This window comes from Centrocercus urophasianus, unplaced genomic scaffold (assembly GCF_019232065.1).
Source record: "Centrocercus urophasianus isolate 14NV4802_14NV808 unplaced genomic scaffold, USGS_Curo_1.0 seq_12, whole genome shotgun sequence".
Lineage (NCBI taxonomy): Eukaryota > Metazoa > Chordata > Aves > Galliformes > Phasianidae > Centrocercus > Centrocercus urophasianus.
Window position 1 is genome coordinate 53625075 of NW_024884364.1, and position 18172 is coordinate 53643246.

The 18172-nt window shown below is 42.4% G+C and overlaps 1 protein-coding gene across 1 annotated transcript in view; it reads right to left on the reverse strand.

Moving 5' to 3' along the window:
* Positions 1-18013, reverse strand: part of LOC122156381 (cohesin subunit SA-2-like) — a 58989-nt gene extending 40976 nt beyond the window's left edge. The window contains exons 1-8 of the mRNA XM_042811111.1: positions 17923-18013; positions 17448-17599; positions 12541-12625; positions 11793-11939; positions 9764-9860; positions 8641-8747; positions 5145-5216; positions 795-999 (exon numbers count right to left, since the gene is read on the reverse strand). Coding sequence (XP_042667045.1) covers positions 795-999; positions 5145-5216; positions 8641-8747; positions 9764-9860; positions 11793-11939; positions 12541-12625; positions 17448-17491 — 757 coding nt within the window. The 5' untranslated portion in view covers positions 17492-17599; positions 17923-18013. The remainder of the gene's footprint in view (positions 1-794; positions 1000-5144; positions 5217-8640; positions 8748-9763; positions 9861-11792; positions 11940-12540; positions 12626-17447; positions 17600-17922) is intronic.
* Positions 18014-18172: the final 159 nt, after the last annotated feature.

Genomic DNA, 18172 nt, shown 5'->3' on the forward strand with positions numbered 1-18172 from the left:
TTATTTTTTTTCATTTTTTGTAAAATATTTATTTTTTTTAAATTTATTAATTCCACTTTATAAAAAAAATAATTATGATTAGTTGTTTTTTTTTATAAAAAAAAAAAAAAAAAAAAAAAAAAGTGAAGCAGGTTCCCCAAAAAGGCTGGCAATCTTAAGGCTTTACTTGAATTAACAAAACTTTTTGTTCCTTTAAGAACATGTTGGTTTGCACACATTTCAACTGGTTTTCTGAGCCTTTGAAGCAAGCAGTGCATTTAGAACAAATTATACATCAGTGTATTTTATGGTAGAGGCCATTTATTGGCTTTAAAAAAAGAAAGTGGCTTTAGAGGCATCATGCTGCACCAAATAAAAATGTGGTGCAAGCAGTGTTCTTTTCAGCATAGATACCACAAGAATAGCAGCTCGCCAAAGAAAGCTTTCATGGATAATGCATTTAATGCAACCTCAACCTCACTGCATTAATTATTAGAGGGAGGAAAACTATCAACACAGAAAAAGCAGTAACTGAATACAGAAAGACTGTGGCTGAATTCTAAAGTTAGTCATACCAGGCATTAAAGAAAGTTTCTTTAGAAAGAAAAATGAGTATAAATTAATCATATTTGGTTGAGTTACAAATGGGAATAAATTAATTATATTGCAGTAACGGACATTAGGAGAGCAGTGTTAATGAAAAAGAAGAGAGCAATTTCTCCAGTGGAGACTTATCAATTTTGGAAAGTTCTGCTTTGCCCACAGGTCAGGAAAAAAAAAAAAATCATCTATAGCTACTCCATGCATTGCTTTACCTGCCAAAGTGCTCGTGTGTCTAAATGCTCTGATCACAGAGTCTGCTAAGCCTGTAAGCAGTGAGATGATAGTATCCATCAAGTAGCTGTCATACAGGATGCTGCACTGGCACTGTTGAACAAGTACTGCAATGAATTCACAGAAATTGGCCTTGAACTTCTTCCAGTAGGGTCCTGCTCTGATCACAGGATAGTCTTCATCGCTCTGCATATGGAAAAAAAAAAAAAGAGTAAAAAAGTGTGACGTACATCTCTCCCACTGAACACCAGTTTTGCTGACAGTCAGCTAAATCCTAACTCCTCTGTATCTTTTCTCACACTTACTACTACAAAGTAAAGACATGCAACTACATAACAGGCAAGCACACTTAGAAAGTAGAGCTACACTGTCATGACAGCTCCCAGCTTAAAGCAGCAAATGGGAGGTGGCTGTGAACACATGGGAGAGGACATGTGAAGCCACACACAGTACCATGAATAAGCTTCATTTGCATAAACCATGAGCACTCCTGGCCTTTACTTCCTCACAGGTAGCACAGTAGTTTTTCCCCCACACAGCCCTTCCTGCTTCTGCAACTGTGTGGTAAAATTCAAGAGGAAACTGATGCAACTGAAAAAGAACTGTAACAGTCAAATTGTTTTTTGGTTGGATCACAGAATCACAGAATCACAGAATCACCCGGGTTGGAAGGGACCTCAAGGATCATGTAGTTCCAACCCCCCTGCCTAGCAGGGCCACCAAACACACACATTCAGATCAGGTTGCCCAGGACCCTGTCCAACCTGGCCTTAAACACATCCAAAGACGGGGCATCCACAACCTCCCTGGGCAGCCCGTTCCAGGGCCTAACCACTCTCCTTGTATAGAACTTCCCCCTAACATCCAACCTAAATCTTCCCTCCTTCAACTTCAATCCATTTCCCCTAGTCCTGCTGTTGTCAGCCCTTTTGAAGAGTTTACTCCCCTCCTGGGTGTAGGTTCCCTTCAGGTATTGATAGGCTGCAATGAGGTCACCCCGCAGCCTTCTCTTCTCCAGGCTGAACAAGCCCAACTCCCTCAGCCTGTCCTCATAGGGGAGGTGCTCCAGCCCCCTGATCATCTTAGTCGCCCTCCTCTGGACCCTTTCCAAAATCTCAATGTCTTTCTTGTACTGAGGGCTCCACACCTGGACACAGTACTCCAGATGGGGCCTCACAAGAGCCGAGTAGAGAGGGACAATCACCTCCCTGTCCCTGCTGACCACCCCTCTCCTGATGGAGCCCAGGATCCCATTTGCCTTTCGAGCTGCCAGAGCGCACTGCTGGCTCATGTTCAGTCTCTCGTCCATCAGGACCCCCAGGTCCTTCTCTGCCGAGCTGCTCTCAAGGACCACTCCTCCCAGCCTGTACGGGTGCCTGGGGTTCTTCCGGCCCAAATGCAAAACCTTGCACTTTGCCGTGTTGAACCTCATTAGGTTCACCCGAGCCCAGCCCTCCAGCCTGTCGAGGTCCCTCTGAATGGCCTCCCTTCCTTCCACCGTATCAACCGCACCACTCAGCTTGGTGTCGTCAGCAAACTTGCTGAGGGTGCACTCAATTCCCTCATCGATGTCATTAATAAAGATGTTAAAGAGCACCGGTCCCAAGACAGACCCTTGGGGGACACCACTTGTTACCGGCCTCCACCTGGACATAGAGCCATTGACCACCACCCTCTGTCTGCGGCCTTTCAACCAGTTTCTTACCCATCGGGTCGTCCACCCATCAAATCCACTTCCCTCCAATTTGGAGATGAGGATGTGGTGGGGGACCATGTCAAAGGCCTTGCTCAGGTCCAGGTAAATGACATCGGTCGCCTTCCCTTCGTCCACCAATGCCGTCACTCCATCATAGAAGGCCACAAGATTAGTTAGGCATGACCTTCCTTTGGTGAAGCCGTGCTGGCTGTCTCGGATCACATGCTCATTCTTTATGTGATCGAGCATGTTGTCCAGGAGGATCCGTTCCATGATCTTCCCAGGCACGGAGGTGAGACTCACCGGCCTGTAGTTCCCCGGGTCCTCCCTGCTCCCCTTCTTGTATATGGGAGTGACGTGACCCTTCCTCCAATCATCTGGGACCTCACCTGACAGCCACGACTTCTCAAATATGATGGAGAGCGGCTCGGCAACCACCTCAGCCAGCTCCTTCAGGACCCTGGGATGCAAGCCATCCGGCCCCATAGACTTGAATTCATTCAGTCTAAGGAGGCACTCTCGGAATGAGGTGGTTGTGCTTGTTTTGGCTGAGATCAGAGTAAATTTTCTCTGTAGTTGCTGGTACGGTGCCTTCTTTTGGATTTGTAATGAGAACAGTGGTAAAAACACACTTATGATTCACATGTTGCTTAGCAGTGCTTACATTAAGTTGAGAACCTTTCTGCTCCTCATGCTGTCTACCAATCAAGGAGGCTGGGGGTACACAAGAAGCTGGGAGAGGATACAACAAGGACAGCTGATCCTAACACACCAAAGGGATATCCCACACCACATAGTGTGCTCAGCAATAAAAGCTAGGGGAAAGAGACAGGGTTGGAAAAGAGGCACTAGGCATGATGAAATTTGCCTTCCTAAAAAACTGCAACACGCAATGTAGCCCTGCTTTCCTGAAAATGGCTGAACATCTGCCTACCAATGGGAAGTAGAGAAATTCCTTCTTTTGCTTTACTTTCACAGCTTCTGTTTTACCTATTAAACTGCCTTTATCTCAAGCCATGAATTTTTCACTTTTACATTTCCATTCTTTCCCCCATCCCACTGAGGGTGGCAGACTAAGTGGCTGTGCAGAGCTGTCTACCAGGGTTAAATTACAGCAGTGGTTCAACACATAACCACACAAAAGTGTCTTAAAACAAGAGATCTGACAGCAGGAAAGCAGAAACAAACAGCTGCAGCATAGGGCAGGATGAGACTATTTTCCTCAGCAGCACTGCCAGCACAAAGAGTTTAATCAGACTACAGTTTGAAAACAAATATTGAGTCACTCACCTGCGCCACCAATACAGGTACCTAAATCTCTAAAACCCCCACAGAAACAGTGATAGGTAATCTTTCTGATGTTATGCAAAGAGCAAGTTACAAATGTGTTCACAGTACATATCTTCAGGTCTTTTCAAACCTTGGTGATTCTATGATTCTACGACCACGCCAGAAAGAAAGCAGACAGATGGCAGACTCAGGAATGCCCGCAACCCAAGATGTATCAGGGAATATGGAATCTCAGATGCATTCCTGATCAGGTTACAAGACTTAGTTCAGACTTTACATTAGTAGCAAGTGCCAAGTAAGAAAGGAAAGGAATGTTGCAAGTGATGTCTGGGAAAAGTTATTACAGAAAAGCTGTTTCTTTTTTTAAAAGAAAATATTCTTTCAATCAAATGTCTGTGTTCACAAGAGAATATTTTTATGAAGAAAGCTTTAGAACAAAAATGTATGCCAAAAACTCCATGTGCACATGTAAAGGTTGCTAGAAGGGGTGGGGAATGCATCAGTCTCCCTAAAACACTACAGGAGGTGGTGTGGCTTATCCAGCAGACAGCTAAGCATCATACAACCATTGGTTCACTCTCTGCCCCTCAGTGGGATTAAGGAGATAATTGAAAAAGTACAAGAACTTCTGGGTTGGGACAAGGACAGCTGGATAAGAAAGAAAGAAAAAAAAAAAAATTAAAGCCAAAAAACTGAAGCTGATGATGCACAGTACAATTGCTCACTGCTAGCTGAACAAGGCCCAGACAGTTCCCAAAAAACAGCAGCCCTGCCAGCCAACCTACCCCCGTTCTATTGCCAAGTATGAGATCACAGATTATGGTATATCCTTCTAGACAATCAGGGACAGCCATCCTGGTTCTGTCCCCTCCAAGCCTCCTCACTGGCAGGGCAATATGAAAAGCAGGAAAGTCCTTGACACAGTGTAAGAACTGCTAAGCAACAACTAAAACATCAACCAACGTCTTATCAACATTATCCTCATCATAAATGCAAAACATAGCACCACAACATCTACCAGGAAGAAAATTACCTCAGCCAGTTGAGGCTGCAATCGCAGTTCAACTTAGCCAGCTCAGTAAGCACTCTTCACTTGCCTTTAAAACCAATAGCAAGGAACAAGCACTCCAAAATGCAAGTGGTTTAAACCCAAACCAGAGGTCTAAAACAGACCAGATGAAGTATATCTCAGGAGTGCACCATTATCTCTAGTCACCAATACACATTTTAGTATCACTAGTTCTCATGTACTTCCTTACACTGGAGACAGTGGCAGAATTATGTAGCTGAGATACAGCTACAGAAAATGCTACGCTACAGTTAAAGAGAACTACAAGAGTCTTACCACATCCACTGGCCAAGTAACTGTTAGGATCCAAGGATAGGCAATGAATTTCTTGTACTGCAATCCAGTTTCCTGCAATGCACAAGAAAGAAACGTAAATGATTTTCAATGAAGTGTCACAGTTAATTCATAAACATAATGAGTAATAATAAAAAATAATACCAACCACACATTGTATCTAAAAACCTATTACAACTTAGAATAATTTATACTATATACAGCTCACACAATCCAATGCCTTAAGAAAAATCTAATCCTTCTCATTGCATTATTCTTTATATACAAGCAAAGATGTAAATTTTTTTAATTAAAAAAGCTTTCTTGCTACAAGAGGCAATTTGCTTTTAAAATTTAAAAGAAAATGTATACCATGTATAACTCCCATAGTTAGTTCTAACACACACCTCCCCAGCATCTCAGTATCCATTCCTAACATCTAGTAACTAGGTACTGTTAAACAGCTAAAGTCCTAAAACAAAATACACATTCTGAGGTTTTGAAATTATAGAGAAATGTTTTCAGAGTGAAAAAGTGTTTGTCATGTTTTCAGAAATGTTTCCTCAAATCTACAACTACTACAAAACAGAAGGCACAAAGTCTGTAGCTTTTATTAGATTCCATGAAGCACTTCTGTTGCCACCTGGCTATACACTAAAGCAATAAGCTAATTTATACTCTCATTAATTTTTTCAGCAATGAAATGGGAGAGGAACCTATAAAAGAATCACAGAAAGATTTGGGTTGAAAGGGACCTTTAAGATCTTCTAGTTGCAACCACCTGCTATACACCTCCCATTAGACAGGTTGCTCAAAGCCCCATCCAGCCTGGCCTTGAACGCTTCCAGAATAAACTGCTGCAAGAAACAAAATTCATACAGGAAGAAAAGCAGCAAAAAGAAACAGAATAGATTAAGAAAGAGGGAAAAACAGAAAAGCAGCAGTCCTAAAGACAAATCCGTCTCCCCAGTGAGGTATGCTGTGGCCCACAAAGAGTACATAAATGCCTCTGAATCACTATATGAAAGCCATGTGCTTCCAAGACCCACACAAGCTACCTCCTTGAACACCAGTGAGAAGAGGCTCAATTCCTCTTCCTCATTCCATCCCATTAAGTACTTTCACATATGGATAAGATTTCTCTGAGCTTTCTGTCCAGAAGGAAGTCTCACCTCTCTCAGCCTCTCTTTAAATGAAAAATCATTCATTATCTTTGCGGCCCTTTACTGGACTCCATTGTGTAAACTCGTATCTTTCTTGTACTGGAGAACCCAGAGCTGTACTCAGCACTCCAGATGTGTCTCAGAAGTATAAGCAGAGAGGAAGGATCACCACCCTCAACCTGCAACAGATGCTCTACCTAGAGAAGGCCTTCTTTGCTGGAAAGGTACACTGCTGGCTCATGTCCATCTCATCATCCACAAGGACACAAAGATCCTACTACATAGGGCTGCCTTGCTGGCCACGAGTATTTAACAGTGCATATATTTATTTCTCCTTAAATACACAGGAATTCCTAGGGTAGAACTTCATGAGGTTCTTCTCTGCCCTATTCTTCAGCCTGTTCACAGAATCACAGAACATTTAAGAGTTGGAGAAATGTTACAGACAGCTTCCTCAGCACTTGCAAGTGCATCCCAACAGGGCCCACGGACTTACTGATGCTCTGTTTGCTTAAGTGCTCCTAACCTGATCCTCCTTCTGTTCTGCATCCTTTGTCACCAGGGCTGCTGCTTCATTTAGCAGCGTGGCCATGTTTTTCTCAGTTTTCTTTTCAATGTTTATATACTTGCAGTCTTCTCTTCCCGTCCCTCACATCTCTTGCCAGATTCAACTCCACCAAAATTTTCCACCAGTACTAACAAGAATTTTGCAAGGAAGAACGGTAATACTCTCCACTCTCATTACTACTTACAGCATTGCCACTGTTTCCATTAAAAATTTTGTAAATGTAAATAGTCCTGCACAACCCTACTTCTCAAGTAACTTAGTTATTAAATCATGTTTCCATTTTATTTGTTAAAAAGGTAACCTCATGAGAAAAAAAAAAACCTGCAAACACAAACAGGAAACAATTCATTTTAAAACAACGCTCGACTTCACTCTTATCACACTTCTGCTTTAAAAAAAATGAGTTTAATCCCAAAACATTTTCTCAGTCACCTAATACGTGGTTAACATAAAAAACAATTGCACCTCAGACACCATTTCTTCTATACTAATTTGATAGTCATAACATATCAGAAGTAAACCAAACAAGTTGTCAGACATTATCTTTAGGAATATTTCATTCCACATAAATTATTTTAGGAATGTATTTTACAGTCAGTCTATTTAAAAACAGATCAAGATCATTTCAGAACTAAACAAATTTAATAAGATTGACAGATTTAGAGTATCTAACACATGGATTACCATCTTAGTATTTTTCATTAGTAAAATGCTTCTCAAAAGTAGCACAGTACATTACTGTCTCAAAAACCAAGTCAAGTCAAATCTCAAAAGTGCTGCTATCATAGCAATGCAGAATAAAGCTTCTGAGACAGCTGTAGAATCTTTCTTTTTACCTACCAGGACAGGAGAAACAGTTACAGAGCAGTAACACACGCAGGGTGATGACAGCAACCATAAAATCATAGAATCATAGAATGGCCTGGGTTGAAAAGGACCACAATGAACATCTGGTTTCAACCCCCTGCTACGTGCAGAGTCGCCAACCACCAGACCAGGCTGCCCAGAGCCACATCCAGCCTGGCCTTGAATGCCTCCAGGGATGGGGCATCCACAGCCTCCTTGGGCAATCTGTTCCAGTGTGTCACCACCCTCACAATAATCACGTTCGTGTACCCTCCAGAGTATGCAGCCTATAATGAATGCTATTTGGGGTTAATTAAGTTGGGAATGAAGTGCCAGATTAATAATTCACTTGGCCAGACATTTATCAGGTCATTCCTGTCAAAAGTTAGTCCAAAAGCTAGTACAGTTCTAGCACAAGGAAAGACACATTGGCAAATTCATCCTCTGTGGGAATTTCTACAGCAGCTGGTCTTTGAGAGATGCTCAGTTAAAGTAAGGCTGATGGCTGCAGCTTGACAAACCAATTCAGAGGGAAAAAAAAAATACAGAAGCAACTGTGAGAGTGCTGCAGAACATCTGATGTTGGTTCACTATAAGTTGCTATCAAAAGAGACAGATTCAGAAACATCAAGTGTGTTAGCCCTAATAACTCTGAAAGAAGTCATTTATCAAAAAAAAAAAACCAAAAAAAACAACATCCTGATGCTAAAATAAGTCACTACAACACCAAATTTCTCTTGTGAGAAAACAAGATTGTTTTCCTGAAGAAAGGGAGTGCGATACGGCTCCTGAGAAGGAGTAGGAACTCAGCTCAGGTTTCTTATTAAAGTGAATCCTACTGTTCATATATATGTACACACACACACACACACACACACACACACACACACACACGAAGTCACAAAGTCAAAGCTGCACCTACCTCATCAAAGGTTTCTGTCATTTTTTGCATGACATCCATCCTGTCTGAATGAATTTTGTTTGCATCTCGTTTTTGTGAATTTTGAAACATCTCTGCTGTTACCAGACCTAAACAAGTGAATTTTAAAAAGAATACTGAGAAACGCATAACATTAAGCACAGTAAGAACTTCAGGTCAAATTTAGAAATACCAGAAGAGTTTACACTGGTATGGGCAATACATACACAGGGAGAAGTATGAAACGCAGATGAAATGGAACTAAAACACAAATTAGAGAAATCAATCCTGCGTTTCCTTGTGTGGCTATTTGGCTACTTGCCCTGGCAACCAAAAGAGCCAACCGTAAGCTGTGGTGCATCAGGTTCAGCCCTGCTAGCCATTCCTGCTCTGCTCTGCACTGCTACAGCCTCAACTCAAGCACTGTGTGCAGGTTTGGGCACCACAAAACATGGACATAAAGCTGTTAAGGGGCATTCAGAGGAGGGCTACAAAGATAGTAAAGGATCCTAGAGGGCAAGACAAGCGAGGAGTGGCTCAGGTCCCTTCTGTTCAACCCAAAAAAGAGGAAACTGAGGGGCGGCCTCACGGTGGCCTAAGCTTTCTCATGATGGCAACAGGACCCAAGGGAATGGCATGGAGCTGGGTCGGGCAGGGTCAGGTTGGGAATTAGGAAAAGGCTCTTCACCAGAGGGTGACTGGCCCAGGAACAAGCTCCAATCTGCCAGAGTTAAGGAGTGTTTGGACAATGCTCTCTGATGTAGGGTTTGAATTTTGGATGGTCCCAGGTGGATCCAGGAGTTGAACTTGATTCCTGGGGGTCCCTTCCAACTTGAGATATTCTATGATTCTGCTTTCTCTGGGCAGAATTTATTTCAAAGATTTACTAAAACTTAGCCCACTGTCAATCAAAACATTTTCCACAGGGGGCATATTAGTTGAAGAGCCAGAAAAAGAATTTGATGTGTAAAAGGTATATTCTAACTGCTGAAATACAATCAGAAGTTTTAACAGTGTAGTCTTCTTAAATCTTTTATTTGCCATTCTGAAGCTTTTACCTAGCAAACATACTTCAGATTACTCTCACCCACAGGCAATCAAAAAAGCTCTTAAGAGAGCCAATTACCTTGGCAGCCTGAGCACTGAATGAAGAAGTTGATCAGATCTAGAAGTGCCACATTTCTGTCTTGTTTGTAAGCTTCAACCCAATCGTCTACCACAGACTAGAACAGATTAAAGGAACTCATTAGTCAAGAGCTGAACACAGCATGCTACATTTCACTGAGGACATCCACAATAGACACAAACATTCCACTGTCTCCATTAAATTATGAAAATGACAATAAATTCCACATCATTTTGTTCCATTTCTAACAATACAATAGGCTCTTTTGAGGCAAAATGTAGCCTTGAACTCTTCATTCCCAAGTTCTGCTTGAGCTAATGTTACCATTCACAGACTCTCTGCTCCTCTGTAGGGAAAACAACCTCAGCTTTAATAAACTTAACACACAAAAACCAAAACATCCTTTTCCTGATTTCTTGCCACCAGTGAATTGATTGACTTTTAAAAACTTCTGCATCGTTAGTAATTAGTATCAGCAACAGTCCCTCCATGATCTCTTCTCCTCTAATAGCTGGTCTGTGCAGAAAGCTGAAACAGCCCACTTAACCTAGAAACCAACCCTAAATTTCAATTCTACTGAAGTCCAGTTTACAGCCTGTATGTGACAGGTCTGCTGGGACGAGTCATCCAGCCTTCAGCCCACCCACAGTACCACACGACCTCCAGCAGTAGCAGCCTGCACTCAGGCTACTGCTTTTTCAAGTCCTTCCCATTAAGTTTCATACAGCAGAAGCTGGACTCTTCAGGGAGCAATACTCAAGATAAAACAACTGTGGCTGTGGCAGAAAATGTCCATCCAGATGCAGATTGAGAAAACAATTGCCTCTTATGCAAAACAGAAATATGTTTTTCACACATGCATACATGCGAGACACTACATAGTGGAGGCACACATATATCCATATACAAAACAACTGAAGCTCCAGTTTTAATCTTCCAGACACGTATACAAACATAACACACAGATACGAACACGCTCATACACAGTATGGGGAGGTGGACTTCTTCACACTGAAAAAAACTGCTAACTAAACAGAAGCATGGGGAACCTGATGGTTATGAAACATGCCATCAAATTGCACTGGAATGGAGTTAAAAGAAAAGTGCTAAAAGAAAAGCTTCCTCAAAAAAAAAAAAAAAAAAAAAAAGCCTGACTTTCAGAATCCTGAACAACAAAGTTTCCTCCTGTTAATATTTTCTGTATTTTTTTAGCATTACTGGCTTCTCATGTCCAAATACTGCATTAGCAAGACTGCTTTAGGTACATACGTAGGTGGCTCCAAAAGTAATGCCTCCTATTTATTTCCATGCAATCTACAACAGATACACAGAGCACAATAACACTATTGGATAGAGCAAATTCTCAGCTATCAAGGGCTAGTTTTTAATATATTCACCAAAATTGGCTATGCATTTTCATCAGCAAGGAATGGAAGCCTGCATGTTGAGCTCATAAAAGCCTGCGTGGCTCGTCTTCCACATCACCACTGCTGGAACACACCACCCACCATCTCACTGTGCTCACATCCACTCTTTGGTCTCCATAAAAATTCAGCAAGCATCAACAAATGTCAGTGGGTGCCATTTTTTACTGTATGGAGGAATTCAGTGACACACCTTTGGTTCATTCACACTTCCATGTCAGACACTATTTTGTCATACTGTCCTTCTACTGCCATCTATTGCAACAGAATGTAACAGAATACTGGCAGGAAGACTCAACCCCTTCTACCGTATTACCAACATCTTCCTCTAATGGGTACTGCCAAAATAATAAAACAGGATGCACTACTTTTGGAGAAGCCTTCGTATGTCCTTCCTCCTTCTAAATATTATTTTCACTAATTTAACATAGATCTGTTCTCTGCAAGAACCATGCTCATGCCAGTTTTCCAAACACACATTTCTTACCCACCCATGTGAGAAAAAGAACAAAATTTCAACACTCCAGAGTACAAATAATTGAAACAACCACTGTTTTCCCACCTTCCCTCCACCAACCTCTCTCAGAATTCAGAGCTGGAAATACCTGCATGGCCTGCCTCCCCATGCTAACCACTTCAAACAAAGTAACTGCCTCGACCACTTCTCCATTCTGCAGCTGGCTCACTCTTCTGCTCCTGGAAGAATTTCTCCTTATGTTTTCACACTGTTCTCGGACCTTCCGTTTTTCTCTCTGAAACGAGTCAAAGAAAGTACATGAGAAAATGAAATAACAACCAACCACAGATAAATTAATTACTCCTTAATAACAAGTTTGCCTTACTCTAATTGCAATGGTTTGCCCAGACTGCTAACTTTTAAGCCTCAATGAGACTGACACGGCATCAAACATGACTACAAGGGAAGGATTTACCAGTTTGAAACTTTTTCCTCAACAAGTCATAAACATAGCAAGGTGTAACTGGAAAGCAGCTAACGAAAGAAGCCTCTGAACAACTGTGTAATACCCATAAGGCATTTTCCAATGCTAACTCTAATTTCTGAAGAGTCAAAAGTATGAACAAAAGTTCCCCTGCACCTCTTCACCCATAGAGTGAACAGACCATCTGCAAAATGACATCAGCTGTGCAAAACGCACAGCTAAGGAAGAGCACACACCAAAATGAAGTGACTGTTCAAAAGACAGTGTTGAGGCTCTGCTGCCATCAGAATTTGGGGGTCAAGCTGGAGCCACTAACTGGATACCCTGCGTTGCAATTGTTTCTTGAAATACTCCATTTTGTAACAATTGAATGTGAGAAAATAAATTCCATAAACAAAATAGACAAACTTACAGACGTTTTCAGGTTGCCATTTCTTACAGAGCTGCTGTTCTGCACAGTACACTCAGGCACAGTCTCATCACGGACAGCATTCTCTCTAAAGCGTAACAAGCACATTGAGGCAGTTAGCAGTGAGAAGAAGCAAAATAGATACAAACCACAGAAGAAAACAAGAACATACATACATGTTTTAATATTCCTACCAACATAGAATGGCTTGGAAATGATATTTTGTTACTAAAAAAACTAACTTTAAAACCGCAACAGAAATTTGGAATGTTTTTCAAACTATTACCTTTCCTAGAAGATACACAGGTAATTAGAAAACTAAAGAAACTATCAAAGACATCAAGGAAGGAGAAATTAAGTAAGCAAAAAAGAAAGCAAATAAATGAAACAGAAAGCTGATGTTGACTTAAAGCAGCCTGTAAGAGCTTTGCACCACCAATCAATAACACAAGTATACAGCCACTTTGTGGATCCTCTACACAAGAGAACATCTGATGGATCCACAGCCTAACACAAGAGGAAGTTTTACTTGCTCTGTAAAACATGCTGAAGAAAAAAAAGACACAAAAAAAATAATTTTTGTTTGCAGGTCATTGCTAATATGACGGAAGAATAATTTTATAAACAAAGATGCACCTTTTGGGGGATCTGAAGCCATACATTTATCTGCAATGAAATCATGCCATTTTTCAGCATTCCCAATGCTAACAATATGCTTTGCGAAAGGTCATGTTTGAGCAGGCGAGCTAGATCCCACTTGTGCAGCAGGTCCAGTACTGGTGGCTGGCTGCTATGGCCTCCTTTTAAACTACGGTGGCCAGGACATGAAGCCAGTTGACTTGTACTATAAGAAGGCACAAAAAGAAAGTAAATATGAGAGTGTACAGTCACTTAAATGTTCATGATACTGCTGCAACAAGAGAGCATACTAACACAAGCGAGCACTTTACAGAGAACACAACAGTGTATTACACTGTCAGATACAGTCAATTCTCCAATACCCAGATGGAGAATTAAGCGTGCTACGGATGCAGAGCCAGCTTGAGTCCTGCTAGGTTTATCAATGCCAGACAAGCACCATCCATCTTCCAAAGACAGCTTCAGTCAGATAATGACTCTGCAAAGCAAATCCCAAGGCTGTGTACCATCAGCTGCAGGATGCAGGTCCTGATGTTACTTTAGTAGTGAGAAACTTCTATCTAAACATGGCTCTGTTTGCTTCTTGAATTTATTGGAACGCTGTCCTGTAAGTGACGCAGCACTGGACTTCTGAAGATTCCTATGTTGCTGTCCAGACTCCATTAAAATATATCCAATTTCTAAATAAAATCATGCAAACGTGTACATCTCCTACAGAGAAAAATCCAGTTACATCCCATGAACTTCTCCTTACAGAAAAGTTTAGAATGTACTATACTATTGACAGATGGAAGCCAGGAAAATAAATTAGGACAAACCAATCTTTAGATCAGTTGTCTAGATTTCTGCATGCAATAAAAGGAAAGAACTGTACTTCACAACCAAGTCAGCATGCCGTAAACAACACTTGGCAGTTTTCAGAATGCTCCCTTTGATTTGTAATTGAGAACCACAGAGTTCTGAATCTGAAGCGCTACCAAAAACTTCCTGCTTCAAAAGAACAAGCAACAAGATGTTTTGCTTTTCTAATGCCTGTTAGTTCTTCTCAGATTATTTTACAGGCCACAAATAAAAAAGATCTGAACGATCCTTATATGTAAAGGCGCTGCCTCTGCTATGTGATTAAACATTTTCATTTCTAATTTTTTTTAACAATATACAACATTACACTGCTGGACTAACGTGTTTATACTTGTACTAGCACTACAGCTCAGATGTTAACTGGCATTTTGTTACACGCTATCTGTTTCTGCAGTTTACCACAATACAATATGCAACATACTCTCAAGTTTAGGCTGAATTAAAATATTTAAGTAACGAGAGGAAAAAAAACACTGCTGCAGGACATTTCAGCCAAGCACTTGTCTGAACACATGCTGCTTTTAACATCTCCATCTAGATTATACCTCACTGAAGCTTTAACTCATGCAGCTCTTCCCCAAGAGCCTCCAGAGGTCCTGAGACTGCGTGCAAACATTATGCACACAGAAAAAACACTTCCACCTAACAGTCCGCTGATCCTGTGCTGCTACTCTGGTCAGCTTATGCCAGGCAAAATCTGCCAGCAGCAAAAGGGTTAACCAAGTCAGTGAATGCTTGGTACATGGAATAGCAGGCTTACCAAAGCTCAGCCATAATGAGAAGACTGCTGACCTACAACTTCCTCATGTGGGCTAACAACTCCAATAAAACTACAGCTCTGCGATGAAACCAGTCAGACTAACTTTCACACAGTGCTAAGCACTGCCTAGAACAACCAAGGAATTTAACTAAGCACTAAAGAGGTACTAAAAAGCCATTCAGTTTCTGAATCATTTTGGCTATCAGTGCACCACAGCACTTAAAAATTACTTTAAGAGATTCCACATCATAAGCCCCTATACAATAAAACTGCATGGGGGAAAAAAAAATTACTAAGAGCCTTCACAGCTTGATCCTGCTTTGGAAGGAAAAAAGGACATTTTCACTTTGGTACAAACTTCATTATGAACTGGACTAGTATGTTATATTGCATTTAATGTACCCTTTAATTCTCAAATATTTTACGTTGACTTGCATTCTTTGAAAAGCCCTTAGATCTCATTTGGCTCCTTTATATTTAGCTGTAAAAATCCCCATACCTGGAAACATTTAATTTTGGCAGAGATATTTCCAATGCCATATGATCAGTACTCATATTTATTTCTTTTTTTTTTTTTTTTTTTCCTAGTATTGATATTTCCAGCAATGCTATTCATAAGGGAGGTAAACATCTGCCCCAACTAGACCAGAGTCTACAAACCAAAGCCATTCCAAAATTAAGTATTTCCATTTATGTCTTTTTTTATCTGCATAATTTCTTTAGAAGAAATTGCAAAAAAGAATTAAGACAGTCTCTTAATTTCTCAAGCAAAACAGGAACTACTGTATCTAACCCTAAAGATGACACAATTATTACTGCAGCGATCCTTATGCATAACAATATTTATAACACCTTTTCAGTTACATGAAATAACAGGAGGTACAACAAATTTTGAAGCAACGTGTTGTTTTCTTTCTCTCCACATGTTAGTTTGCACCTATTCAAACATTCTGACATACCTCAACTCACTGCCTTGCGCACAAGTAAGGAACACTTCCCAACCATTTATTTTGTCAGTGATCAGTAAGAAAGCACAGGCAGAATGCCACTCCTATCTCATCATAATTCTGACCTTTAGACCCTGCTACACGTGCCTCAAAGGTGCACTTTCACCATGTCTTCCTGCCACAATACAGTCCTTTCACAAGTACTAGAAGCCTTAGTGATGAAACAAAAACTCCTGAAGCAGGAAGGAAGCAAAGCCCTTCTTCCAGCCCTCAAACAACGCTACTGTGAGAATTTCCGAGCTCAGTTTTCCCAACATAATAAATGTTTCGAGCTGACTTAGAGACTCAGAAAGAAAGCTACCTCCTTAACACTGAGGTTACATTCCTAATTGTATTTTTTTACTGAACAAATCCTACCAGTATAATTTTACTGAACAAATCCTACCAGTATAATTTTTCAATTAACTTCTTCACCTTTTTGAGACAACATCAGAAGTTCAGCTAAACAATTGCCAGGTGCCTTCCTGCCACTTTTGACATTGCAAGGTTGACTACAGATGAAACATTCTGAAAAAGCCATTTGGCAAGCTACATTGATTGGCATCATGGACTAAGGGCACATCCAAAAGCTTAGGGAAGCAAAAAACCTGAAGTGTGCCTGCTCAGAAGGCGACCAGAACAGCAAAGGACAAGCTACAATGAGTCCAAAACAGTTAATACTGGATACCTAAGAAGTTTCACTCTTTGAAACCTACACAGGATATGCCCACACTTATCAACTTTTCTATATCTGCTCTTTCTACTCCCTTGTTCCATCCTTTAAGTAATTTGAGCAAATTTGATTCATAAATCACCTCAACTTGATGCTTAAAAACACATGCTTTGAAAGGCAGAAGACTTGCATATCCCTGTGAAAGCAACTATGGACAAGTATATCTTCTCTCTATGCCCTATGTTGGAAAGGAATACACAGTGCCAACAGGCAGACTACAGATTGACTTAGCACTCTTCCATTTCAGCACTCTAAACATTACTGAAGCGAACATACATGCCAAGACTACAAATCTGTCCATCTTTACTCCCAGAATCACAGAATGGTTGAGTTGGACAGAACCCCACAGCCCACCCAGCTGTGGACTGAGCTGCCCCCCACCAGCTCAGGCTGCCCAGGGCCCCATCCAACCTGGCCCTGAGCACCTCCAGGGATGGGGCACCACAGCTTCTCTGGGCAGCTGTGCCAGCTCCTCTGAGTGAAGAGTTTCCTCCTAATATCTAATACGGGCTAGGTTTATTTGCACTCCAATGAATGAGGCACAGAAACAAGACCAAGACCAGCACAAAACACCACGTTTAGAGGATGCTAAACAATACATTGAAGATAATAAAACACAGACATTGGTAACAAGCCTCAGTACATCACAAATACCCTACAAAGAGAGTGGTGAAGTGCTGGAACAGGCTGCCCAGAGAGGTTGTGGACGCCCCGCCCCTGGAGGTGTTCAAGGCCAGGTTGGATGGGGCCCTGGGCAGCCTGGTTTAGCATTAAACGTGGAGGTTAGTGGCCCTGCATGTGGCAGGGGGGTCAGAGATTCATTATCTTTAAGGTCCCTTCCAACCCTGGCCATTCTGTGATTCTGTGAAATACCCCTATTAACCCTGGCACCCACACAACACAAAACCCAAGAGACCGTGTCGGGCCTTACTTGTGGCTGGGGAGGTTACAGGCTGCGTTGGGCTCGGCTATCATTTCCACCGCATTCTTTCAGCAGCACAGGCAGCGAGCTAACCTGGCCGCGCTCACAAATTAACGGCACCGCTTCTCCGCCGCGGCTCCTGCGGGCAGAGCAGCAGCAAACTGTCGAGAGAAAAAAACGAGAAAGGTTAATTACACATTAGTTCATTAACACCTCCAAATGCCAACGCAGCTCCGGGAGAGAAATGAATTCAAAGAGGAAGGTCCGGGGTTGGGAGGCCTGCAGCCGGCAGGAGCCCCACAGGAGCTGCGTCCCGTCCCTGCGTCCCTTACGCGGGCCTCTTCTCCTGGAGGTAACGGCACCAGCCCGCCGGGCCCGGGCGCCTACGCGGAACCGGACGAGAATGCCGAGGCGACGGGCGCGGCCCAACCGACGGCAGCGGGAAGAGAACGAGGAGGAGTAAGAGGAAGCCGGGCTCACTCACCTGCCCGCCGTGAGGGGACGTCGCCCCAACGGCCGAGCGCGCGCCCACGCCACCTCCCTTTCCTCAGCCGCCTCCCTTTCCTCAGCCGCAGCCACCCGAGTCCCGGCCCCGCAGCCCGGCATCAATCACGGCCGCCCCTCAGCCAATCGGCGGCAGGGATGGCGGTCACGCGGGGCGGGCCGCGCAGACTCGCGGAGCGCCTCTGCCGCGCGGCCTCCGTTACGGCCCGCCCTCTCGTCGAGGTCGCGCA